Genomic DNA, 26,508 nt, shown 5'->3' on the forward strand with positions numbered 1-26,508 from the left:
AGGGGAGTAAAAAAATCCTCTTGGCAGATAGCGAAAACCAGGGCTTTGCAGCAACCCGAGGACTGGAGTCTGAGAAAGATCCAAGTGGTATTTAACATGACCATCTGTATCATTTTGTCACCAACAGTATGTTCTTGAGGAAGAAGTGCAGATATGGATCACGTAAGCTGCAGTTTCTCTTGTTGTTGCTGATGCTGGGCTTTTTGCTACTGATGGTTACAACACTGAATCCACCACCCAGCAACCAGAGCAAGGAAGGGACTTTCCAGCCTGTGGAGTTCAACCCCCGGGAAGGGTATCAGATGGACTTTGCGGAGACCCAAGAGATGCTGGACACCCAGGAGGAGAGCCAGCAGTATTACCCTTTGGATGGACTATCACCTTTCATCTCCCTGCGGGAGGATGAGTTGATCGTAGCCGTTGTGTCGCCCACCGGCAGAAGGAACCACAGCAAGGCCAGGAAGGGCTATCGGGTGGTGAAGCAGCAGAGCAGGCGGCCCGAGGCGAGGGCAGAGGGCGACCCGGAGTCCCAGCTCCTGTCCCTTCCTCTGCAGGCTGGGGAAGGGGCTGCTGCGGGGGAGCGGCCACTCGGCCTGGAAACCCATGGCTTTAACGAAGCGCTCAGTGAGCGGATCTCTCTGCGGAGGGAGCTGCCTGAGGTACGACACCCGTTGTAAGTAAAACAGCCTATTTAATCTCTGGGAGAAAACTTGTCTCTTTCCCCGTCGCCGTTCCCCCGTGAACCCCTCCTCCTCTAAACCCCGCGTCTTTCCTATCAAACTTTCCCCTCCGCTTCGGGATAACGTTTTACCCCACGCTGTGTGAGGAACCCACCCCCGTTCCTCACAGCCAGGTATGGCTCCCAGCCTCCCTCGGCGGCCCCGGCCCCGCAGCCGGCGGGAGCCCGAGCCGCCCCAGCCGGGTCCCACAGGCACCCCGCGGCTGCCCAGCCACGGCCACCCCCGCCCCGGACCACAGCCCCCGCGCACCCCGAGACGGCGGCAGGTGCTGCCGGAGCCAGCAGAGGCCGTGTTTCAAGCCCTCAGGAGCCGACAGGCGGCAAAAGCGGAGGGTGCGGGGGAGGGGGGGACAGCTACGGCTTCCTGGGGGCGCCGGGTCAGAAAGGAGAGGACGAACGAGCGCACCGCGGCCCAGCTGACGGCTGAGGTACGCTGTTATCTGCGCCTCCGCACCCCTTTCCCGTGTCCCCCCGCCCGCCTGCCCGCGGCGGCAGGGCGGCCGGGACACCGCCACCCGCCCCGGCCGTCACCACGGCAACGCGGCGTCCTGCGGGCGGGCGGCAGCGCCCCCTGCCGGCGGCCGAGGGCGGGGCGCCTCCCGCCGCAGCAGGTGCCGGGCGGCGGCAGGGGAAGTGCTGCGTGGGCCCCGGCCCCCGCGGTTCCCGCCCCCCCGGTTGTCTGTCTGTCTGTCTGTCTGCTGAGGCTGGGAGGGGAATCCGCACGGCGAACGGCGCCACGCTCCGCGCTGGGTGCCGGGGGCGTGCAGGGTTGTCGAGCTGCCCCGCTCGGCCGGACCCCGGCCCCGGCCCCAGCCCCAGCCCACCCGCCGGCGGCGGCTGCCCCGGGCCCGCTCAGCGGCGAGGGAACGAGCGGCTGCGTGAGGAGGGGTCGGGGCGGAGGGGGGTGAGCGGCCGCCCCTCCGCTTCCCGCCGCTACGACTAAAGCCTCAGCGGTCACCTCATGGTGGGCCTCTGCCAGGGCTATGCGGTCGCTGGGCTTATGGGCTGATAAAGGGGTCAGGAGTTGGGGCTTTCAGCTTTTTTAGTATATCAAGTGACCCGAGGAACGTTGAAAGGAAACTCCCGGGAGGAAGGAAGGTGGAGATCAGTGTGTCTGATCAGATCTGCCAACGCCACATAGCTAGCAGCAGCCAGGCTGTAGGGCCACATGGAACAAGTGTTGCATTTGAAGCCCCACGTTATGTTTGAAGCCTGGAGACTTGAGATCCAGTTAGTCCAGCAGCCCGGGAGGGGCAGTTTATTACAGTTCTTAAAAAGGGGCTGAGGTGTATCTATGCTCGCCTGCCCGGGGGAGAGGGAGAGGCATGTGGGTGGGTATCTTTTTTTCTTGCCTCATGTAACAAAAGCTATTGTAGCTTTCCCCCAGGACACGGTGAAAAGATGCGCCAGAAAACATTTTAAATAAGAGACAGAATATATATTATAATTTTGCTAGTGGTCATTTTCACATGTTTAAAGACAGCTGGTGGGTCTAATTTAAGGGGACAATCTTAAGGAAAGAGAAATGAAACAGTTTTCTACACTTGCTGACTAGGTTCAGTGTTAATTTGGGTAATTCCATTGAATAATGAAATGCCAATATTATTTAAGTTATTTTTCACCGTGCTTCACTGGCACCTCTTTGAACTATGTAATGTTCAAAGGAGGAATGATGACCCTGGTTTACTGCCTGTGATGTCAGCCAAAAAACAGTTTTACTTTGGCAGCTGAAGGGCCATCCACCAAGAGACAGGTTTAGTTAATACTAATCTCAGTAAGATTTAAGCCATTGTCTCAGAGCTCTTGGATGGGTTTTCCTGCCTGACTAGTTACAGCCTAAAGACCTATCAACACCACAGCTTATAGAGCCCAAATTGAAACCACAGATCTGAACATCTGAGGGTCGCAGTTGTTTAGATCTAAATCCAGATCATAAACCTGCAGCAGAGGTCTGCCTCTAAGCCAGTCCTGTCCTTTATGGCACAACACACAAACCACAACGATATTTTTTAGGCGTAATTTACTCTGGGGGCCTAGCTCACAACTGTTATCAGTCCAGTTTTATACCAGTGTAAAATCAGAGCAAACCAGATTGTCTATTCCTCTATTCTGTTTGAATCATGTTGTTACTAATAATGTCTGTTGTTATTTAGTTAGAGAGAACCCAACCAGTTAGAGACATTTCAGTGAGTTACCTCCATGGACTCAGTCTCTCTCATTTCACTTGAAATTAGATGGCAAATTCTTGGTACTAGAAGCTATGCCTACTAATTGTGAAGCAATTCCAGATCCTGTAAAATAAAGCTGGCCAAACTTCACACTTACATACTTCAGTTTTACTCTTAAACCAGAGTGTAAGATGTAAAGTAAATGCCATAAGATACACTTAGCTGCTGTTCCGTACAAATTCACATAAAGAGGTCTGTTGTGCTTTGCATTGGAGCAATGAGCAGCATAACTACAGGGTTTTTTTATGTGAAGAGTACAGAGCTCTGCTGGAAATAAACCAGAGCCTGCGTGCTGTGCTGTGCCTTGACAGCCCAGGACCCAACTTCCTTACCTGGAAAGCAATACTTTAAACCTCTCTCACCAGACCCCAGCTTCTAACATAACCCATATCTCTTTGCGTGCTTTTCCAGGTGAATGTTTTATGCTAATTTTCAGAAAGTAGATGCATAAAACTGTGTCTTGTCCAGCAGTCTGATCTCACAGTAAAACATACCTTAATGGATGAATCAGGTACCTTGTTTTGCCGCATTTATTTTGAGTACCAGTTTTGAAATAGCCAGGGTCTCTGGGTGAAAAGGCCTGATAACTTGCCCAGTTGCACTATAAAGCTGTTCTTCCACATCAGACTCATCCTCTGAGGCACCTTCATCCCTCAGAGGGCTTTTTGCTGCTATCAGTTGGTCCAGCTGCCATTGACACCCTTCTGGGATGGTAGACCGGAATTAAGCCTGCCATTGTGACTTTTATGATGGGGTTCTGCCTGCAAAAAGGTCTGTTTTCCTATCTTGGGCTTGAGTGTCAGACGTATCCAGGCAAACAGAAACTCACAAGCTGTCTAAAAAGGTTTTAACTTTCATTACAAAAGCATAGCTTCCACTTGAGTGCTGTTGGGAGCTGAATCTCAATGAGGCGTTTTCCTGAAGCTGGGTGGGAGTCCCCATCGGCAGTGCCTTTGCCGTGTCAGAATTGCTCTCCTGTTCATTGCTGCTTGTGCCGATTCCTTATTTTTCACAAATTGGATTAAATCACTATGTCTCATATCAGTCACAGCCCTGACTTTTTGAAGTGCTGATTTATGATGGACAGTCTATGAAACTGCTCCAAATTACAGGGAATGTGTTTCTGTATACCAGTACCCTTTCACATTTTTCCGAAGATTAGATATCTATATTGCAAGTCTTTGCCAATCTCCATGGCAACTAAACACTCGCCACCTAGGTTATGTATTCAAGTACAGTTATTTTCAATTCGTTTCCAATTAAGATTCCACAACAGCCTTATTTTCTTGCTATAACCACAGTACTAGCAACAAGGCATTGTGGTATTATGGTGCAAAATAGAGGTGCTTACAGCTATACTGAATGTTCCTGGTTGGAAGCTGCCTGTTAATAAAAGGACTGCATCAGATCTTCACTTTCTTAATCACCTCTAGATTCTTCTGCCTGAAAATACAAACACTGCCCAAGTTGTGAAAGTATCCTTTTCTCCATCCTGCTGAAAATTGAAACAATTATCCCATATGAAATTGTGGAATAACAGCATTGTTGATTACAGAAAATTAGTAAACCAAGGACAACATAGATTCATTACAATGTAAAATTCATCAAGAAAATTTGCCTCTGTATACAAAAATATATTAATGTGAAATATTATAAACTATAATAAATTATTATAATTGTGCTCATTTTAAATTTATATTCCCAGAAGTGTATCTATAGTATTCATTTATTTGTATTTGTTATTAAATCATTCAGACTATGGATTCTCTTAAATGATAAGCAGCTTTGTGTCTGGATAGTGTCTAGCATCATAGGGCCTCAGTCCATGAATAGAAGCACGAAGTAGAATGGTAATAAACATATCAATATTAAAATGATATCCCTTACATGAATTTCTGCTGAGTAGCTAATTGTTTAACAACCACTGTAAAATCGGTATGATGATTTGCTTGGCAATACAAAAATGGTGAAATAACAATGGGCCACATTCAGCCAATTCTGTAATTCCTTGAAGAAGTTCTTGCTGCTAGAGATTAAATGCGTCAGGAAACTGAATGACTGCTCCTCAGGAAATGAAAAGATTTTAAAATGTGTTTTCTAATGTAAGTAAGTGAAGCAGATATGTAGGCGCAGTCTTTGCATCTCTACAACGGGCATTTGAAGGCCTTTTCTGGAAAATGTGCATCCTCATGCCAGTATAGTGTGTCCTGTCTCTCTGAACCAAGACCGGTACATGAGAAAACACGTTTTGTTGTGAATGTGATTTGTAGATCCTTTACTTACATTTATGAAACAGCCATTGTTTGACGAGCGTTTATAGTTTTCATATACAGTTTCTGTGAGGATGAATAGGAAGTGTTTGTCATTCTTAAACTCTTGAGTTGTCAAAGCAACATCTAATTCACGGTAATTTTGATGGAAGTTTTTTCAATGTCATGGGTGAAATCTTGGCCCCATGGAAAACTGAGGAGCCGTGGGCCCCAGCTGGCATTCTAGAGCATCTCTAGAAATGCCATACAGTGACCCATGCAGCCAGGTGTCTTGCAGTAGATTGTGTCAGTACCTGGGGTTGTAAAGTAAATAGCAAAAATGGCATAAAGATAATCTACCCAGCTGGGAGCTTCATTCGTCAGTGATTCATTTTCATCGAAAAAAGCAACCTGTACAAACTTTATAGGGAAAATACATTTACTTTCTTAAATGTATCTACATTTGTTTTCATTGCCCATGTAAGGATCCAGTTCTTTCCTGTACCAGACTGAGATGTTGGCTTCATTCACTGGTCAGGCAGTTCACAAGTATACCAATTTGTTGTGCAGATAAGTAATTTTATTTGTTAGTCTTAAAGGTACTGCATTTCAGTTTACCCTTTTCGGTGTTACTTGAGAAAATGTGGAAATTCGTGGAGGCTGACTGACCTGCTTTATCCACCTCTCTGCTTTTCTCTGTCTAATTGTCTTCAGTTTCTCTTTCTTTGCCTTCTGGACTATTTCTGTTGAGCTGTGTATTTTCAGGCAGCCAGAGAAGAAAGTATCCCTGAATACAGCAAAATATTCCTATTTTTGCATTTTAATTTTTATAATGTCATTCCCATATTTTCACTTTGTATTCCAGTCTTGGACACCTTAATACTTCCTTTGCTTTGTTAGAAGTGAGCTGATATCTTAAACTGCTTTCCACCCCTGAAGGTTTATGTGTAGCTTACAACTTTGCTCTGAGAGGCAAGTAGCCAGTTGTACCAGTGTTTCTAGTGTCTCCCTTATTTGATCCCATGCAGGTGCCTACAGCAAGAATATGACTCCAGTCTGCCTACTGCTAGTGTCATCATCTGTTTCCATGACGAAGCCTGGTCTACTCTGCTGAGAACTGTGCACAGCATTATGGACACAGCCCCGAAGGCCTTGCTCAAGGATATCATCCTAGTCGACGATCTCAGCCAGCAAGGTAGTCCCCATTTCTCTGTATGTGAGCTCTTTCTTCCAAAGCTTCAGGGAAGAGACTGTCCTCCTCCAAGAAGTGCGTGAGGAGAGTAGAAGGCAAAGAGGACCCTCAGGAAGAGAGCTAAGCAGGGCCCTGAGCTGGCTGCCAGGTTTCACTCTTCCATCCCTAGAATTCAGCTTAGCCTTTCAACTTTGAAATATGTTTCTTTTTTCCCCATCATTTCCAATCACTCTGAACTTTCTTACTTTAAAATAAGATCACAGTATGCAAATCTTAGACTTCCCACTGGACCAGATCTGCTGTAATAATTTCCAGACTTGGACTTTGGCTGAAGCATAGAGTGGAAAACTCCACGTGGCTAAAGTAATCCAAACCACTTGGGAAAGCCAAACACCTGTAGTATCTCACTCCGATCTGTGCTTTTTATGAGATGATGAGAGCATCCACCTTTTGCTGAAACAGGAGAGGAGCCTCTTAAGTTTCCCACAGGAATAGCTTCACACCTAGTGAATCTCAGTTTCCATTAGCCTCTACTTGTCTTTGACATTATGCTGCTGTGGGAGTATTTGGAACATGGCCTACTTGGCCATGTAAAACAAATGCCCCCAAAACATTTTACCAGCAAGAAGTAGCATCTCCTACTACCTGTTGCTTTTCTATAACAGTTTGAATCAAAGCTAAAACATTTCAGTGACTGTTCTGTTTCTGATAGGGCCCCTGAAGTCAGCTCTGAGTGAATACATCTCTAAGCTGGATGGTGTGAAACTTATCCGGAGCAACAAGAGGCTTGGAGTCATCCGAGGTCGGATGCTAGGAGCTGCACGGGCAACTGGGGATGTGCTCGTCTTCATGGATTCACATTGCGAGTGTCAGAAGGGCTGGCTGGAACCCCTCCTAGCCAGGCTGTCCAGCAACCGGTAAATATCCCTGTGACCTCTGAGCTCCCTGCATATGCTAATTTCTGCTGAAAGAGATGTACTTGGAAAGATTTGGGTATTTTTTTTTATCTTCTCTGGTACCTTCTTCCTTCTGATCACATTGCTTATATTTTCTACCTTATCACCACGTGCATCACTCTGATACGTGGAAAGCAGGATAGGTCACACAGCTGATAGCCCTCACTTCACACACAGTATCACTGAACTGTCAGAGTTTGTATCCAGTTAGAGCTATAAGAAGGCTTCCTAGTGGTCTGAATTTAAAAGGTTGCAGTCTCAAGCTGTTTGGAAGTTGGCAAACATCCACCAGAGAAACTACTGCAAAACTCCATTACTTTTACTTTTTAGCTGTCTCAGTCATGAAGCCAAGGATAAAATACTTTGTCCTCCTGAGCCAGTTTGGCTACATACCAATGTCACCTGTACCGTCTCTGTTCCACAGAAAAAATAGACTTTCTGGGCAGCCTAGAGAGTTCTGGCTAATCACAGGTTCTTTCACTGACACCAAACTGACAGAGGAAGATACAGATTCATATTTTCCAAGTCTTTCATGTTTAGGTTGGTGCTTGGGCCTGCTCTCTAATGTACAGCTGACCTCATCTATGCAGTCCTCAAGTTCTTCAAAGAGATTAAATCACAGAAAATGTTTCAAGAATTACCTGACAGTAAATCCTTTATTAAAGGGACTTTACTGAAAGAAAAACTTGTACATTAACTTGTATATCATTACCCATAAGCCACTTGGGAAAAAATGAATAATTGCTTGAGGGGGTAAAAGAAAAAATACATCTTTAAAACTCTTACCAGACCCTTAAATAGTCATAATAAAGACCTTCAAAGGCTGTTCCCAGGCACTGGAACAAGCTGCTTTTATGGCTGATTATGTTTGCTTGTAAAAGAACTAATTTGATTTTTTAGAAATGATTACATCATTCGGATAAAAACATTAAAAATACTGCAAGCAAGAGTAATGCTGTCCTAGGATGTCAGGACCATTCTTTTCTAAAAGATCCTCCTTGGAAAAGCAGGCTGACTTATTAGATGATTTATTATGAATATACCTCATGATTCTTCTGCCTTGAGCTATAGTCTATTGATGTTCATGCAAAACTCCTACCTGTATCAATTGGCCAGTCCTTATTCAAGGTTGTATTGCTGAAATTAAGAGTTACAAAAAGTCTCAGAGGAGAGCTATAGTGAAGGGGGAATTACAATGGCAGGAGAGAAGTTAGGACCCCACCACAATTGTAGTGATTCACTGTCAAAAATTATCCCTGGTAAGGGAATGCAAAGCCACCAGGCCTACTATAGCTCTGAGATTTATGTAGTGCTGTCACCAGGGGGTGAGAAAGGGATTCTCTTCCCCTATAGGGCTCATACACTTATTCATTCCTCCAGGAGAGCAGAATTTAACACTAAGTTAGCTAATGGCTAACTGGATCCATGGAGCAAAGGTAGAAGGATGTTCGGATAATAGTATGGTCTAAACCATCCCTTTCTGTATGCTGTATCAGTCACTGTGTCTGACCCTGGAAGCTTTGTCACTGCTAGTGTGGAGAACCTGTGTCATTCTCCAGTGCACAGGGAAGACATGCTCTAAGGCATCTGGCAATCACTTTCCCTCGCTGTCCTTCTTTCCCCAGCTGAAGAATGGTGATAATAACACTGACCTGATAAGGAAGTTAATTCATTATTTTTCCCAAATTGCTTGTAATGCTTGCATGGAGATCACTATGGAAATGTAAAGCATTAGCATAGTCAGCTTGGCTTCATTTAGCAGTTGAGGAGCTGTTAAATTGAATCATGTGCACTCCCTGAGACTACCCAAATGAGGAAAGTACAGTGAAAAAAAGCTTACAGTGACTGGTGAAATATCCATCATTCCTCTTCTTAATGTACCAGTCAAGCTGCAACTCATGCACTTTTGCTGGAGAGACAGGATGCGAAAACACTTAATCACCCAGAGTGAGTTGCTTGCTGGCAAGGCAAAAGGCAGCCTTTCCAAAGCTCAGACCCTTGCAGGAGCTTAGCGGAGCTGGAGGGAGATTTTAACTTTGCAAATTGTGATTAAGACTAGTTTTCTAGACTCCTGGTCAGATCTGCTACTATTATTGTGACCTGTCTTAGAGCAATGCAGAGAGATCTTTGCTCAAACTGAGACCTCACTGTGAGTTGAACATACTCACAAAAAGGGAGATACCCCCAGTTCTGAGTAGCCTGTAGTAATGACAGACAGGACAAACACAAGAAAAATTATCCCAATTTTACAGGTATGGAAATATTTGACAGATATTTGACTTGCTCTGGGTCATGACATTTCATCTCCCTACATGATGGTTTTATTCACTAACCCAATCAAAATGATTTTCCCAAAAAGTACTGAGTCTTTCTAAAATCATTACACATGCATTTATGGGCACCTTGATTGGGATTGGTTCTGTGAACCATACCTAACAAATTGACTGGGAAGCTGTGCATAAGCTTAGTATATCACCTAGAGAATGGTTCAGTGGTTTGTAAAGCATCCCTTGACATTTTGATTATTCAAGGATGAATACTGTAGGCACCTGGACAACATTAGAAAACTAGATGAGATGCCCCACAGATCATTTCATTTGACAACTGTTTGTGTTCCAGGATAATTCCAGGTGAGTAGCATGGTGCATAGTAATGCAGCTGTGCAATTATTACAGTCGTCTTTTGAGGGGTTTGCCTTTTCCAGGAGACTGCAGAAGACAGCTGCTATTTTGTATTCGGTCCAAAGGCAGTGAAAGGCAGAGCAGGCATATAATGAACTGTGCCATGAAGCCTTGAAAAGGTTGTTCCTTTAACCTAAAAACAGTGACCATCATGCTGAAGATTTTTAAAAAAAAACATCCAAAGTGTGGTTCCTGAGAATACTGCATGAAAGAAAAATGAGCCTTGATTATATCCTTGACAAGGAATTCCACCTCTAAAAAAGGCATGGGCACCATAACTGTGGCAGAGGGGTGGCTTGCAAAGGGGTAGCTTGCCCTTAGGACCTTTCCCCTGCTGCTCCTTACACAGGCTGTTTCCCTCTGTGCTTGTGCACTGCCTGTACCACAGCTCACATACTATGTTAGGAAACAGAAGCCTGTGATACTAAAAGGAGCCTATCTAGTTTCTAAAATTCAAAGTGCCTCTACTTAGCACCATGATTCTAGGTCACTAATCTTTAATGAAAATGCTGTTAAACAGAATAAGAAATGAACATAGTAGTGGAAAGGTATCTCATCCGCTGTTTGCTCCCATTCAGGAGTGAATGGGAGCCTCTGCTTGTAATACAGTAATAGAAACAGAGTTCTGCTGTCCAGAAAATTTCTGTGTTATTCTAGTTTTATGGTAATACACTAGAGAGAAGGGAAATATTTTGCACTAAAGTTGAACAGCTCCTTCATCTCTTTTCATCTGATTCTCCACTTCTCAGTGGCCCATACCCCAGCTTTTTCAGCTACCAAATACATAAGCCATCTGTTTTCTACCTTCTCACAGGCTCAGGGAAGCATGATGTTATCCATCCAGAGCCCACACAACCCCAGCATCTGAGCATACATTTCCGTGCTACTCTCCGTGTTTTGAAAACCTTCCATATACTTCACATATAACAGCCTGCTTCCTGGGACTTCTCTTTTTGCCTGATCCTTTTGTATCCTCCATTTGTCAATAACACTAATTTCCAATTCAGTAAATTAATGTTCTGCATTTACATGGTATGCTATGTGCAGATATGCTATCTCTTTACAATCTTTCACAGCTGATCAGGATCAGTAGGTAACCTATTTTAAAGAAGTTGATGTAAAGAAACTGAAGATGAGAATCTAAAGCCAAAAGCAAATATTACTGCCAATAGTAGGAGCAATGAGGATTTAGGCATGATTCATGGCACAGTGCCTTGACTGTCCAGTATAAAAGGGTATTGGTTGCTCCTACAGATTTTGGTACCCCACATACAAATTTGCGTATTTTAACAAAAAAGACAGGTTCAAAAGTTTTTTTTTTTTAAATAAAGCATTCCCTTAGAACTTTACCTAGCAGAGGTTTGAAGTATATGTTTAGTGCTTAGCATATGAGTAGTCCATCAATTCAAGGAGACTGTTCATATGCCCTAAGTTAGTCTGGAGTTGGTCTGTAAAGCAGTATTTAAGTGATCCTTTATACCATAACTTCACCATTCCTGATCACTGCATTTTATCTTTTATTAATCCTATCTAATTTCAAACGTTTGCATTACTGTTTCCCTGAAGACCTCAGCAGCCAGCAAGGTGCTTTCAGTGAAAATGCAGCATGCTGTGGAACCAGCTTGGGTTCTCAGCTATTTACTGAAGTTTTGACTACGTGCAGAGCCAGAGAACTTGGACTGCCTGGATTTCCTAGCTATCTAATTTTTACAGGGAATGATCCACTCTGAAACTGGCTGAGGAAAATACATAATTTTCATGTTTGGTTTTTTTGTTCATTCTTATTTAAAGGGGGATTTAAACAGATTAAAATCTGTTCCCTTCCCAGCAAAAGAAAGTATAAATCAGTAAAAAGCACTTTCAAAAAACAGGGTATCTAAAACTTCAAAACAGATGTGTTAATTAAATCTTCCTCTCCTCATGTTACTTATTCTAAAAATAGGAAAGAACATAATGTCCATGGTGACTGTAAAGGGTCATGGGAAGACATTTCATTTGCAATTGTATTTGGTTGAGAAATCCCAAACCAGGAAATTGTTCTTGTTTGGGTTGCTCTTTTTTATGGAATTGTGACCTTTTGTAGTTCATGTGTGTTCCAAGCATTTGAAATATTCACAAATTAGCCAAACAGTTCAAAGCCTTGCTGCTAGTTGTATTTGAATTTCCTGTTTTTTCCTTTCCTTGGATTCCACAGAGTAAAATTAGCAGTAGTTTGCCAGTGTGTTTCATTTCAAAGTGCTGAGAAGCTGCTGACTGTCTGCCAGTTACCCAGTTAAAAACAAAAAGAATAGCTAAGAACATCTTCCAACTTTCAATTACCTTCTGCTGCAAATTTGCATTTAGAACCACACAAACATCAAACCATCACTGAATATGCAGAAAACAGATCTTTTATATAAAAAGCATTAATACCAAAAGATAGGTAAAGCACTGCTTGATTAAGATTAAAATTGGACATTGACCAGTTTTCACACAAGATAAAGTTACTGGATTCCTCTAGTTCAGATGAGAAGGACACTCCCAATATTTAAAGTTTTAAGAAGGTGTGTTTCTATTAGTTTCAGCAGAGCTACAACAGTTTATACTAGGTGAAGATCTAGCATTACACTTACAGACATACTCTGAGAACTGTTAATCTTGGCATTCTGGAAGAGCTACTAGAGTAATAGCTCTAAAACACAGTTATCAGTTTGTACTGTATGATTTTGTGGGAAATTAGATTAGATTTTATTTTCTTCTGGTTTGTTGTTGAATTTAGCCAGGGTAGAATGTGACCTATCAGGTGAGTTATTTTCAGCTACCTTAAACACTGTAATTTTCCATGTCATAATTTGCAGATAGTTTGGATAATTGCTTGGTCTCCAAACCATCAGTACCCATTACATCACTGCAGGTATTTTTCTTGAATGGCATGGAAGAATCAATGCCCAGTAACAAGCAAAGCAAAAGCATGCATTAAAAATAAAGGATTATTTCGACAAGAACTACTACTGTGGTGCTTACTCTTATGAGCAATTGCACTGGTGCTAGAAGCATCATTGGAGTTTGGAGTTTTACAGTGGCAACAAATCTAAGGTGGGTCCAAAAAGGACAGGTTTTAAACGGCTGAAATGATAGGAAAATGTAGGATAGTCTGAAATGTCTGGATCATCTGATCCAGAATTTATCTGATCCAGAATATATCTGAGCGTAACTGAGTATCCGCATTGTCTCTGTCTGAATTATCTTGGATACGCACATGTGGTCTAGTCTTCATGTTCAAGGTTTTTGAATGGTTTAGTCTACATTGCCTCCTCTGGCTTCCACTCAAATACGCCCTCCTGATATTTCCCTCTTGACTCTGAAATTGTAAAATAAACTACCCTGGGGTCATTAGTTCCTCAGTCCTGTCTGGATGAGAATGGATAAACAAGTAGCAATAGATAGCATGCATTTCAGCAAGTAGCAACAAACTGAGGTGGGAAGTATGCAACTCCAACTACACTCCTAACCAGACAGTTGTCAGAGATACTCGTACACTGGAGAATGCAGCAGGCTGTAGAAATTACAATTACAGTGACTTTTCATTTTCTGAAGTTTAGTCATATAAAATCCATTTAACTTGTTAGATGGATTTTTCTCAGCATATCAAGGAAAAAACACCTGCTTGTGTGAGTCCGTCAGGACACTACCTTTTAGTAACTTGTAGAAGCAGTTAGTTTCCTTTTCATGCTGTTAGTGAGTAAAGGCAGTAGAAAGGCTCCTGCTGGCTTGAGTTTGAGATGGTTGCTCCTGTCCTGGATACAAAACTATATCACAGGGCTATCATCAAGAGAATCAGGGGAAGATATCAGCTTTATTATTTTTAGTATCATTTCTTTCCATTTCTTCTTTAATCCTGTGGGAGAATGACAGCAAATCACTGCCTGAATTTATGTCTACAAATGGTGCAGGTGACCATAAAATTTTCTCATCTATTTATAAACCCAATGCTTGTTTCTAAGAGTGCCTATTATTACATATTACAAAGGCTGGTTTTACACCTGAATGGAGAAATATAATCACTTCTCTATTTTAAATCTTTCTGCCTTTAGCTCATCATAGGGCAGTCTGCTCTTATTAGGAAACAAAGGAATAACTGAGTCATTTTAACACTATCCTCTGCATAGTTCATCTTCATACAATTCACTGATGATCAGTAGTCTCTGTTTCTCCATGGGCTTCTAAAATTCTCTGCAGGAAATGACAACTGTGATAAAACAAAGTTTGGAGCTTCCCCCACTCTGATGCTGAAAAAACATTACTCTAGTGATTGTAAAGGCAGGGAAGATATGCCAAGATTACATTAACATCGCCCAGAGCTACCATCTTCCTCAGCTGGTTCTGGTCTCTGCCATGGAAAAGTACAAAGGGCTCACTGCGTTGGAGACTTCTGAGATGTCCTTTCTCCATTGATAGTAGTATGTTTTAAGCGTATTTCTCTCAAGAGTGATCTCTGACCAGCATATAAGTCTTTAAAGAGGAGATAAAACCTTCCACTTTTTGCCCCAAAATTGAGCATTTCATTTCTGTCTCTCTCAGTTTTAACAGGAAGTTATTTTCTAGGGAAAGAGAATCATACTCCAGAATAATTTCCTATATGGATACTCTTACTCTAGAACACGAGTAATTTTTTCCAGTGTACTTTAATCCCTAGTTAATGTTACTGATTTTTCTCCAGAGGAACTTCTGTCTATAGGCAGGCCCTTACACTGAGACCAGAGGCTATCCTTTTGCGTAACAGAGAAGAAATGGATTATGTTGTTCTTCAACACTTTTTTTCCTGCAGTCCCTAATACCATTGCATTTATACTCTGAAAATTTCCAAATGTGATACGTCATTGTCCTAGGAAACAAGGAACTGTGATGGCTCTTCTGAACTACCAGTTAATTCCAAGACGATGTCCAAGCACACTGTGAAATACTGTGACATATTTGCCATGGGGAAATGTCTGATACCTCTTCTCAGACTAACCCAAATTTAACTCAAGTTAGAAATGAATTGGAGGATTGCTGCTTATGGTGCAATGTCTCTGTTCTGGCTCTTAAAAGTAGATTCCACACTGTGACAGCGCATTTGCAAGAGCATTTTAAGCTTGTGATAAAATACACACAGAAACTGTTTTATGAATTTGGTGATAAATGTTTTTGCAAAACAACTAGCAGAACAAAATAAGGATGAGTGCATTCTTCATTGGCCTGAAGTGACAAACTCATGAAGCGTGTTGAACATCTACAGGAAAATCAAAGGATGGTAAAGTGTGAGAGGTCAAAATCATCTTTTGCTGTAAACTTTGCATCCATGCAGAGCCTATAACATCAGAGGTTGGAGCCTCTGCGTGAAATAGCTTTATAAGAATTCTCATGGTTAACTCATAGCAAAATCCTGAATAGCTTTAAATGACAATGCAAGTTACTGGTTATCAATAAATTATTGATCTTTAGATTCCTCACTGCAGGTTCAGTATTCCCATGCACTGAGCACCTGAGCTTCTATCAGCAGGGAAAGTAAGGACACTCAACATCTAGAGGAGTGCTTGTGCTTGACTGTCAAAGAGGTGAACCACTGTTTACTAACAGACAAGTGAACTTAATTTGTGCTTTGGCTTTGAAAATAAATGATACTGTCTTTTTCAGAAACAGTGTCATCTCCCCTGTCATAGATGTCATAGACTGGAAGACTTTTCAGTACTATCACTCGGTGGGCCTGCATCGAGGTGTTTTTGATTGGAAACTAGATTTTCATTGGGAACCAGTGCCAGAGCGTGAAGAGAAGGTACGACAGTCTCCCATCAGCCCTATCAGGTAACAGTCCATCAGCCAATATGCCTCTGCTCAGCTCAGCAGCAAAACTGTACAATTTGGGTCATCTTCCAGCTACCAGAAGAGAGACGTGGTTACTTGCATGTGCTCAGTTAACGTTTTTTGAAGGGATAAGTTTTTGGTTTACATTGAGTTTCTTTGGCCTTTAGTAATCATTCTGACTAGATTGCAGTCATACTGTCAACGTGACAAATATTTTCCACACATTGACACAACTAGTATACAACCTGACCAGACAAGGTGTGGAGGTTTGTAGGTAAAGCAAAAGATGGATCATACAAAGTTAAACGACATGTCTTAATCATGATCTGTTTGTCTGTTGTTTTGGGTGTACGTGTATGTAACATTTCCCACTGTTCTGAGCCTTATTTGATAATTCAGCTCTTGGCTCCCTTCCCCAAACAAATCCTAGAATTAGGTTCCAGTTGTTCTTTCTTTTGGTTAGATAATCAATTCATTCAAGCTTATATGGAGTAGTATTCAATCATTTTGTAATACTATCTCTATGGAAATGGTGGGATTTTCACCCTTCACATAATTCCGTGTCCAAAACTCAAGGTGTTCACTTCCAAACTGTTTTCTACACAGGAGTCCTGTGGTAGCTGGTGCAGTGGTGGCCATGGATCGACATTATTTCCAAAACACTGGAGCTTATGATTCTGACATGACCATGTGGGGAGCAGAAAATCTGGAACTATCTATAAGGGTAAGCACCTTAATGAAAACATCAAGCCGTGGTAACTATTGGGCTTTTAAGGAACCTGAATGAAAAGGCAAGAAGCAATTTATAAAAGCAGTTAAGTGCAGAACATCTTGGGGTCTGGAGAATATCGCTTTCCTCACAGAAATCTATCCCCACGCTCTATGATCTGTCAGAACTATACAAGAACGTGCAGCTGCTGTGAGTTAGGAGCATTATGTCAGGAGAAGGAAGTTTCACTGGCTATCACTATCTGCCTTAGGACAGAGTCACTGGTTTTGGCATCTTCTGAAAGCTGCCTCTTCTTTTTTGGTATGTAACATGCACCAAAGGGAGAGTAGCTTTATTTCTTTGCCAACCTGTAGTTTTAATACCAATTTGTTTATATTAAATTGTTTGCATTGATTTTTGCTGAATACAAAGTGTAAGTGATATTAAAAAGCAATGAAAATTGCAGACACAAAGGGTATAGAGTCTTTAATGTCCCAGACAAAAGAAGGTGTGCACCCAGGTCTCTTCACTACACTGCACTGTTTGTGCACAGAAAAACATAAAAGCATATAAATAGCCATACTAGGTCAAATCAAAGGTCTCTCTTGCCCAGTATCTTCTCTGTGTCTTTGTGTCTGTGGGGAACAGTGTATGAAGAAGCACATCATAATGCTCTTGCTGTTTCCAGCAATGTGCAGATTAGGATTTCCTGAGGCAGAGTCTACAGTAAAGGAGCTTCTCCTTTTTAGATAAAGGTAATCTAAATAAAGTAATCTCTTTTTGTGCTTTCATCTGTGTTTCAGACCTGGCTCTGTGGTGGCTCTGTAGAAATTATTCCATGCTCCCGAGTTGGGCATGTCTATCGAAATCACTTTCCCCGTGCTTTCTCCTATGAAGAGGCCATTGTGAGGAACAAAATCCGAATAGCAGAGACCTGGCTGGGCTCTTTTAAAGATAACTTCTACAAGCACGACACAGTGGCTTTCTTAATCAGCAAGGTAAAGGCATCTGTAGTGGTTTGTTTCTGAGGGAATGAGTGTGTGTTGAGGTAGGTGAAGGGGGTGGAATAGGGGTAGGCGTGTCTGTGTGCAGCCAAACGTACATGTGCATGGGGATAGTCTTTTTATGAAACCTTCCAGTGAAAGAGCTGTCCGATCAGGAAGGAAAGAGAGAAACTTGTGCCTAGGAGTTGTTTGCTGAAGTTATCAAATCTCTTAGAGTATGGCTCCTTCTCCAAATGACTCCTTCTTCAGCTTGCTCAACAAGCTGTGATTTATTTTTCCACTGATAGTACATGGAGGGTTGCAGTGCCTCTGAAGTGGAAGCTAGTAGCACTGTGTGCTCAAAGAGCCCTCCTAGAGGATTCATTCTTTGTTACTGAAGGTCTTCCTTGTGTGATTCATGAGGATATTCAGTTATATTCACGGTCATGTGGCAAACTACGGTGTCTCTCCTACTGGAAGGGAACATATCTGAGTGGTCTAATGACAAAAAAGGTGATTTTTTTTCCTGAACTGACAGATGACAAGGAGCAACTGTCTGCAACTGAGAAACTCAGATCTCAACATAGCCACTATTTACAAGTTACTTTTTCACTAGAAGCATCGCACAGACAGCAGTCCAGCCTCCAGGGATTTGGATTCCCAGCAGCCTGTACGCTGAGACAGGCTTGCAGCCAGGTGTGTGGTGTAGCCCTGGCATGTGGCCACACTTGAACTGTCTACAGGCTACGGGCCATCCAATAACTACAGAATGGGCACACTTGTTTTTAAGCCACTGTATATGTTGCAGATCAGGATCAGTCAAGGGACTGTATATCCCATGTATTACAAACCAGTGGATGTTTGTTTATTGGGAGTCATGCAGCTGTGGTTAATGTCATTAATGTTTTTAATGTTAAGTGGTTAATAATATGAAGTTGTTAGTGTTGCTGCAGTTCTCAGGAATTCTCTGGCTCCGATACCTTTTCTGTAACAATATCCTCTCCTACAAGGCAGTGGACAAACTTGTGAGCAGTTGTGAATGAAAATGTGTCATTCATCTTCTTGTTCATTTAACAATGCCATGCTTTTAAGAAGAAAAAGATTCACTGAAAACGGTTAGGCAGAGCATGGGTAGGTGCTGTGCAAAGTTCCCCATTCAGTTTTGCTCTTGCATTTCAGTCCTGCATGCCTCAGTCATTGCAGTGCTGGCCATCGTCTAAGAAAGGCAGATCCAGCAGGAGCTGCGTTGTAGTGGAGAGAGGAGAAGGGCTGTGCGTTGGCATAGCTTCTCTCCTGTCACCTAGCCTGACCTCCTTACACTCCACCAGTGGATCTGCCTCTCCAGTCAGCCTGCTGTGCTAGTCCTAGAGTCTGAGACTATTGCATTTCTTTTTTTATTCTATTTTCACATTTTTTAAAAAGCTTCTCCATCCTTGTCGGTGTTGTAGATTTGAACTCCACTGGCCAGGAATTTGTCAGTTGACTCACAAGGGTTACAGCCATGTAATTGAAAGGAGGACGCTAGGCCAACTCTTGTAAGATGGGCAGTTAGGTCCTTAAATCATTTAATAATTTCCTGAAGGCCTTTCTTGTCAACTCAGAAGCAATTTTCTGTACTAAAAGCTACAGCCACCAATGATACAGTTTACTAGCTGTAAGCACCATGACCTTTTGCCTGAGAGTTTATTCTAGCCAGAATACTCTTGGTACTTCTAAGTACGATGCTCCTTCAAATGATCAATTTTACGATCTCTGTGCTCAGCATACCATAACATAAAAGGCCCTTTTCTCTGTTCCTTTCTTTCACGGCCAATATTTTCAGTATGTCAGTGCAGGGGGATGTTATTCGAAAGACAGAAGCAAGCAATGACATTATTGCCGCTCAGATGGAGACGGGCCCGGCGGGGATTTATTGCACTGAGAGGGTGAGCGGAGCCACCTATTGGCCACTGCAAAAAATCTCTGTGAGCCTTCACTGCCGGCATTGCCCGCTGCAGAAAATAACCAGTGACCCCCGTTTAGGTTGCTTTTATGTCTTCCCGTTTTATGGTCTGAATCGCATCCTGCACAGGATGCCCGTGGCATGAGTGTTAATGCAGGTGAATAAGGCTCTTCCCAGCTCTCTACTATTTCAGCCACCGTCTCTTTTTCTCCTTTTCTTGTGTGGTTTGTTTAATTTACAAGCACAGTTTCCTTTCAGATTGGTTTACAGGGATCATGGCTTTCTTTACATTATTTACACCATTTATTCAACATCATATGCAGACTGTAACTAGTATGACAAAATGAGATTTACTGGCATCGCCTTCTTCAGCCAAAGCAGTCTCATGAGAAACATCTCTTTTTAGGGGAAGCATTTTACTTCTCTATTTCCCATTTCCAAGAAAACCTCTTGGGGACAGGTTTGTGTGGTGCTGAATTGCTGAACTTTGTTGTTGTGCTTATTGAATCTAAGACTGATACTAAACTATGAGGTTCTCTTTAACATATTGCAACTGTTGAGCTTTGCCTGTGCAGCTTACAGGGGGCTGGCAAACAGTGCCACAGGGCATGATTGATCCCTGCCTTTAGAAACTGATACCTCTCCCTTGATCTCCAAGGCCCTTCATTTATCAGTGTTTTCCAGGCATGTCACAAAGTCCTTTTTTCTTTCTTATGGATGCAGAGAAATAGCTGGTCTGAGGAAAAGTTATTTATGGGCAATTCTTTCCTTATGTTACCAATTTTAATTTCTGACGTAGGAATCCAGACCAGTTTCCTGGAATCCAAAACTGCATTTTTAAAAAGTGGAAACATGAAGGGGGAGATCTACTGCTGGCAAGACAGAGGAGAGAGACTCTTAAGGGTGGTGAGATATTTTTAGTGTTTGGGCACTGAGAGATTTAGGAAAGTGTTTTGTGTGGTTTTGAAACTGAAGGATTAGACACTTACCTGCTTAGAGGTTTTCAGAACCCTGTTAGCCATCTTCAGTGCTAAATACCCTCAATATTCAGACTGCCAGTCCTTTGCAGTGCAGATGCCTGTAGCTGCACCAAGGGTTGAAAGCACTTGTCTTTTTTCAGAACAGAGTTGCTACCAGGAAGGGTGAGCGTTGATATTGTGTATATATAATTCAAGAAACCACATAAATCATAGGAAAGGTTTTATGCCTTTATAGCTGCAAAACACATTCACTTACTAGATTTAGTAACTGTCAGATAATAATGTGATAGACTATATTTTGAGCTAAATTCTGTCATCACTTACATCCTCTGATCATGGAGGACTGACAGTAACTGGGTAATTTGGGCTGTTAAAGGCCAGGAAATTGAATTTTAATCAGCAGAGCAAATTCTATACTGAATGACAATCTAATACAATCCCACTGATTTCAGTACAACAAGTATAAAACTTGGCCCTGACTTTTTTAATTAAAGCGGTGACAAAGACTGACTTACCTTTCAGTGTAATAATCATTTTTAGAGGAAATACTTATTTTCACATGTATGCTACTTCTGAAATATTTACTTCCATCACAATGCCAGACTAAATGCTGTTTAGCACAAAGACTATAGCTGGTCCTCCTCCTTTGCATACTCATAAGAGATATATATCAATATCTATAACATGCACGATAGCAGAGGTGGTAGATATAATTCCTATGTAGTCATTTTAACTTCTAGCATGTCTAACACAAATACACTAGTAACCTTGTTGCCCCTATGCTTTCTCCATAAAGGCAGAGAAGCCAGACTGCAGTGAACGCCTTCAGCTACAGAAGAGACTGGGCTGTAGAAATTTCCAATGGTTTGTATCAAATGTGTACCCTGAACTCTCCCAACCTGAAGACACACCAAGATTCTCTGGCAAGGTAAGAGAAAACACACTATAAAGAATGATTAGTGGTTCTGCATTGTTCAAAGACCCCAGTATTGCTTCCATGTACTAAGTACTCATACATTGTATGCTCATGTACTGAGCATACAATAAGAGGCTGTTCCTGCTTTGAAATTTTTATTGTTCAAACAGACAATGCAACAAGGATGGGAGGAGAAAGAAAAGGAGAAAGGAAACAAACAGCTGGTCCAAATTCTCCACATAGATGTTGAAAGCCAGCCAGGATCTGAACCCAGATTGTCTGAGTCAGTTCAGTGTCACAGCTCAGAGGATCTTAACCCTAGGTTCTTTAGGTGCCATTAGTAAAGGAAAAGAATTGTGTTGCCTCATGCAGATGGCAACCGCAACAGCAGCTGAGATGTCTCTGTGCTGACCCATGTGCATGAAGAGAAAGAAGCATTTCTTCAGTTCTGCACTTCCCCCAAGGGCAGAGGTGGTAGCAATAGCAGTTCCTTGGCTGACTGTGTACAGGAGGCAATATTTTCAATGTGTTTTTTTTTAAACACGTAAGCTGATAATTACCATTCATTAAAATATGAATTTATTACAGGCAGCCTTACTGGAAGGGATTTTCCCCCAACAAGGCAACAAGGCCCACTAATTATCCACACTGTGCTATCTGTAGCCAGATTTTACTGTGTCCTTTTATTATTTTGTCTGTTCTTTATTATCAAAGTTTGCTTGAGAAGAGTGTAAGAACTGAGGGTGGATGGCAGGAATTGTCACATGTTTTTTTCTTCTGGAATATCTTGGGTTTTTTCTGTCTACAGTGTCCAGTTGAAGTGCAATTTTCCATTAGCATAAAAATTTTGACAGATTTCTTTTAACTATCATAATAATAAAACTAGAAGTGGATATCTCTAACTTAAACAAAACTCACTGGCTAACACTGACCTTTGGTGAGACTCTGCCTTTTATATCAGATCAGTCTGCGAGATCAATATGCAAGATCTAGTTTGAAAGAAAAAAATATTGCCTGAATTATGAGCAAAAACATGTATCATAAAGGAATTATGAGCAAAAACATATATCATAAAAAAAGTTAGCTGAAGGATATTTTGTTTGTATCTGATTGTGCTTTATTTCAGTATAAACCTTTACTTACAGCTTTACAATACTGGTGTTGGCTTCTGTGCAGATTACAGACCTGGAAGAGCCATTGCAGAAGGCTCTATCGAACTCTCCCCTTGCAGTAACAGTCTCACCCAGGTACTGTATACTTTAAGTATATAGGCAGTGTATCAGATCTAGGGAACCATCCAGAAGACAGCCACTCCAACGTGTAAATGGCTGGGTTGACATTAGTGGAAATACTGATGTGTTCAAAATTAGGCATGGGCTAAGGCAATGACGCCCACTCTTCTGCAGCTGAGTGTCATTTGAAAAATGGCAATGTTCCATGTGTCACGGAGGCCAGATCCCCACACTTTGCTCCAGCAGACATCATTAAGTGCCTATTTGTTAGTATATTTGGTAGTGTCTGGAGAACAGAAAGCCTGGCAGTAAAAATATATAACAATTCTAGAATAATGGGGATCGGTTTCTCCATTAGTGACTGAAACTGCAGTTTAGTGCCTGAACTGCAGTCAAAGACAGGAGGGAAATTCATGTGGCATGAATTTCCTAATGTCACCCTAGGTGGCATTAGACTAGCAAGTTCATGCATTAAGAGAAGCCAAACCAATACAGACCGACTGCAGATATTTACTCCAAGTCCCAAGCAAGTTTTGCTGCTCACACTGAAGCACATTTCTAACTGCAATGTGTGCGGACACTGTCAGAAACACCCTTCTGTTCAAATACTTATTAAACTTGAAAATTTTATTATAGGATGGGTTTACTTTATACATAATTACAGTCCACAAAGCCTTTCCTTAGGTAAACAGTTATGCCAGAATTAGCTAGCGGGGGGGAATTAAGTTATGCCAGAATTTAGCTAGCTTTGCAGGGTCAAGGCTGTTGGGTCTCCATCACTCATGTTTCAGTTGCATCTTAACAAACATGTACAGGAAATTAATTTTGGAATTAGCATTTGAAAATTAACTGGGATGTCCTTCCATCGTTGTTTAAACAAACCCTCCCTTTTCCAGCACTTTGAATATAACAGCATGAAGGAAATCCGGCTTGGTTCTGCTCCGCTGTTTTGCTTTGATGTCAGACACGGGAAGGTTATCCCTCAAAACTGTACAAAGGAGACAGACAATAGCCACCAGCACTGGGATGTCCAGGAGGTGAGTAGTGACTCTGCTGTGAGGGGAAGGCAGCTGATGGTGACTGGGTGATCGACAGGATTCGTGTGTGGGGAAGGGATGAGGTATTTGAAGGGCAAGTTTCACTTCTGTACCATTTTCACCCAGGAAATGCCTCTTGCCCATTTACACTGTCTATGTGAAATAAATTTGGTTTAAAAATACAAATTACAGGAATCCTAGCTAAATTCATTTGTCCTTGTTTTAACTGTTTGTCTTACTGGCCTTATAGGAATAGAACCAGAATCAGTAGTTGTGAAAATAAGAGCAGGACAAATCCTTGCCCACTTCTTTTGGATAGAGGAAGGGTCTGGGAATCCTGAACCCTCCCAAATGGGAGCCCTTTGGGAGTAGGGGAAACATTAAAATTCCTCCTGCATTGTAAGAGAAGAGCAAACTTCCTATTAGAAGAACTTGGTATTACTTAGTGGACTTCACCCAGCAGAGCAGGAACTCCTCTACAAGGCTGAAAAATATCATGCTGTAGGACAGCCTGGGAAAATAGCGGTTACTGTAGTTGTAGGGATGCTGCAATCCTCTGGTACAGTTCCTACTGTAATTTGTTTTGATTCCTAAGGGAAGCAAAGGTCCTTTTGAAATTTTGTGGCCTGTAGTACTGTAGTTGATGCTGACGACAACCTGTACCCATAGGAAACAACTAGTGGTGGAAAAGAGATTTATTGAATTCTGCACCTACCACTCCTGTCAGCTTCGAAAGGAATTATGAATACTCAGCATGCCCTGGGCTCAAAGCTAAACCTAGTCATTATGTTTAGAGCAATAGTTAAAAAATTTTGAACAACCAGTCATTACTGGTGATCTATTGTATGTAAAAAGTTTCAGAAACGTGGCCTGGCTTTTACTGGATATCCCTTATTTTTAATTTGTTCTTTCTTTCCTTTCTTCTCTCATCTTATAGAATGGAATGATTGTCCATGTCCTGTCTGGCAAATGCATAGAGGCAGTGAACAGTGAAGATGAGAAGGACTTGGTTTTGTGTGTATGTAACAAGAATGCAAATCAGGTGTGGCAATTTGAACGTTCCCATGTGCTACATCAGAGATGACTGACAAGTCTCTGTGGAGGTCAAGTCTCCAAAATTTAACATGACTTCTGTTTGGGATTTAAGATACATTTCCTGCATGGACAAGAAAGATGTTTGTGTTTGCTGTAGCATGTGGAGAAGTTAGGAAGGTCTCTCCTTTGAAAGCCTGGCTCAAATTGTTGCTGCCAGTTTCTGGTTTATTCAGCTCTAGCTAAAATTTCTATTTATTGTGTGAAGCAGGCAATAAAGATACTGTGAGCATCAATAGATTCTCAACTCTGCTATTGCAGAAGACAGTTAAGTTTGCCCTTTGAAGGAAACATGGAAAATTGGCTGCCAGACAGCTTGTCTTTAGCATATTCTGTGACTTCTGAGGATACAGGAAAACGAATGTTTGTGAAACTTTTGAAACTGTAAGAGGAAGCCAGCCAAAGCAGGATAAGAGTTTAGCCTTGTTTTACAGTGCACTCGACTCATATAAAACAAAGTAGGTTTTGTATGCATAAAAGTAGTAGATGTTTTCACATGTAATAGCTAAAATTTTGTTTTCCAACTAGCCTGAGCCAAATTTCTACCCTCTGTGAGATTGCACAGAGCATAAATTAGCACTTAATTAGGCCCTAACTGCTCTAATTGACTTGGAATACCAACAGTCCTCAGCGTTTGGCACACCCTTCCTTAAATCCTTCGTCCACAGTCTAATTTGGATGGGAGAACGAGACTGAAATATTAACAACTTTTGTTTCATTTTAATGAAATTTAAGAACAACTCTTGAGGAAACGTTTGTGGAATATGGAAGAAGATTGATCTAGATTAGAAAGAAGGATAACAACTTCCCTGCTTATTTTGAAATGGAAAGTATCAGTGGCCTCCTTTTGCTCTCATAAAGCTATGGGATGAGCTTCTTATTATTCCAGTGACAAAAGTGCTGGCTGAAAACAGCAAACGAAGGGAAACAGCAGGTTTCAACAGTGGCTACCTAGGAAGAAAATACTGGTGCCTACTTCCACTTGCTTGCAGCCTGAGTTAAGTCTTTCACACTGTGAAAGTGAGTAAGTCTTTCACACTGCCAGTTTTAGCCAAGAAGATCTTTTAGATTCTTGCTGTCATGGGTCTCCAAGCTGATCCTCAAAAGACAGTAGCATACAAAATTTTCTAAACAAGCTTCTTCTGCAGAGCCTGCATCCTTGCTGACTTCCTGTCTTTCAAAGTGAATGAGAGTTGATATTAGGTAATGAGAATGGTCTCATATAGTATGCACTAGCAAAGCAAACTTCTATCAGTATTTTGTTAGGGCGCTTTCAGTTTTGGAATTAAAAACCAATAATGATGACACTTTCCAAGAGCCTGCTAAGACAGAAGAACAAAGATTTGGGAGTCTTCCCACATCAGCACCACACCTGATTTGTAGTATAAATCAGTCATAACCATATGTATTTATTAAAGGGGAAGGGCATCATTAATTAAACTTAATTTTGAGATTTTTTTCAAGAGACAGAAAAATTATTTTTTTGTAAAATGTACAGCAGATTGTTTGAATGTCAGAGAAAGGAAGGAATAACAGAATATTCTGCTCAGAGCCTTCCAGTCACCTGCTCTTGGTAAATCATAATAAATTGGTTTCAAGCATATAAAATTGGTTACAACAGAAGACACAAACAGCATTCTGTGTTGTGTTGTCCAAAACATTTCCCAGTGGGGTCTCTGTTTGTTTCGAGTGCCACAGATTCCACAGCATGTTCAGGCATCACTCCAATCACCCTAATTACCACTTACT

At 41.9% G+C, this 26,508-nt stretch overlaps 1 protein-coding gene across 1 annotated transcript; it reads left to right on the top strand.

Moving 5' to 3' along the window:
* On the top strand, positions 1–24,891 carry GALNT15 (polypeptide N-acetylgalactosaminyltransferase 15). The gene is made up of 10 exons (XM_075493097.1): positions 1–673; positions 6,245–6,411; positions 7,121–7,325; positions 15,701–15,868; positions 16,475–16,592; positions 17,381–17,575; positions 21,279–21,410; positions 22,544–22,645; positions 23,527–23,667; positions 24,605–24,891. Exons 1-10 carry the CDS (start codon positions 129–131, stop codon positions 24,749–24,751), a joined length of 1,920 nt encoding a protein of 639 aa, XP_075349212.1. The 5' UTR covers positions 1–128; the 3' UTR covers positions 24,752–24,891.
* Positions 24,892–26,508: the final 1,617 nt, after the last annotated feature.

Source organism: Mycteria americana, chromosome 2 (genome assembly GCF_035582795.1).
Source record: "Mycteria americana isolate JAX WOST 10 ecotype Jacksonville Zoo and Gardens chromosome 2, USCA_MyAme_1.0, whole genome shotgun sequence".
Taxonomy (NCBI): domain Eukaryota; kingdom Metazoa; phylum Chordata; class Aves; order Ciconiiformes; family Ciconiidae; genus Mycteria; species Mycteria americana.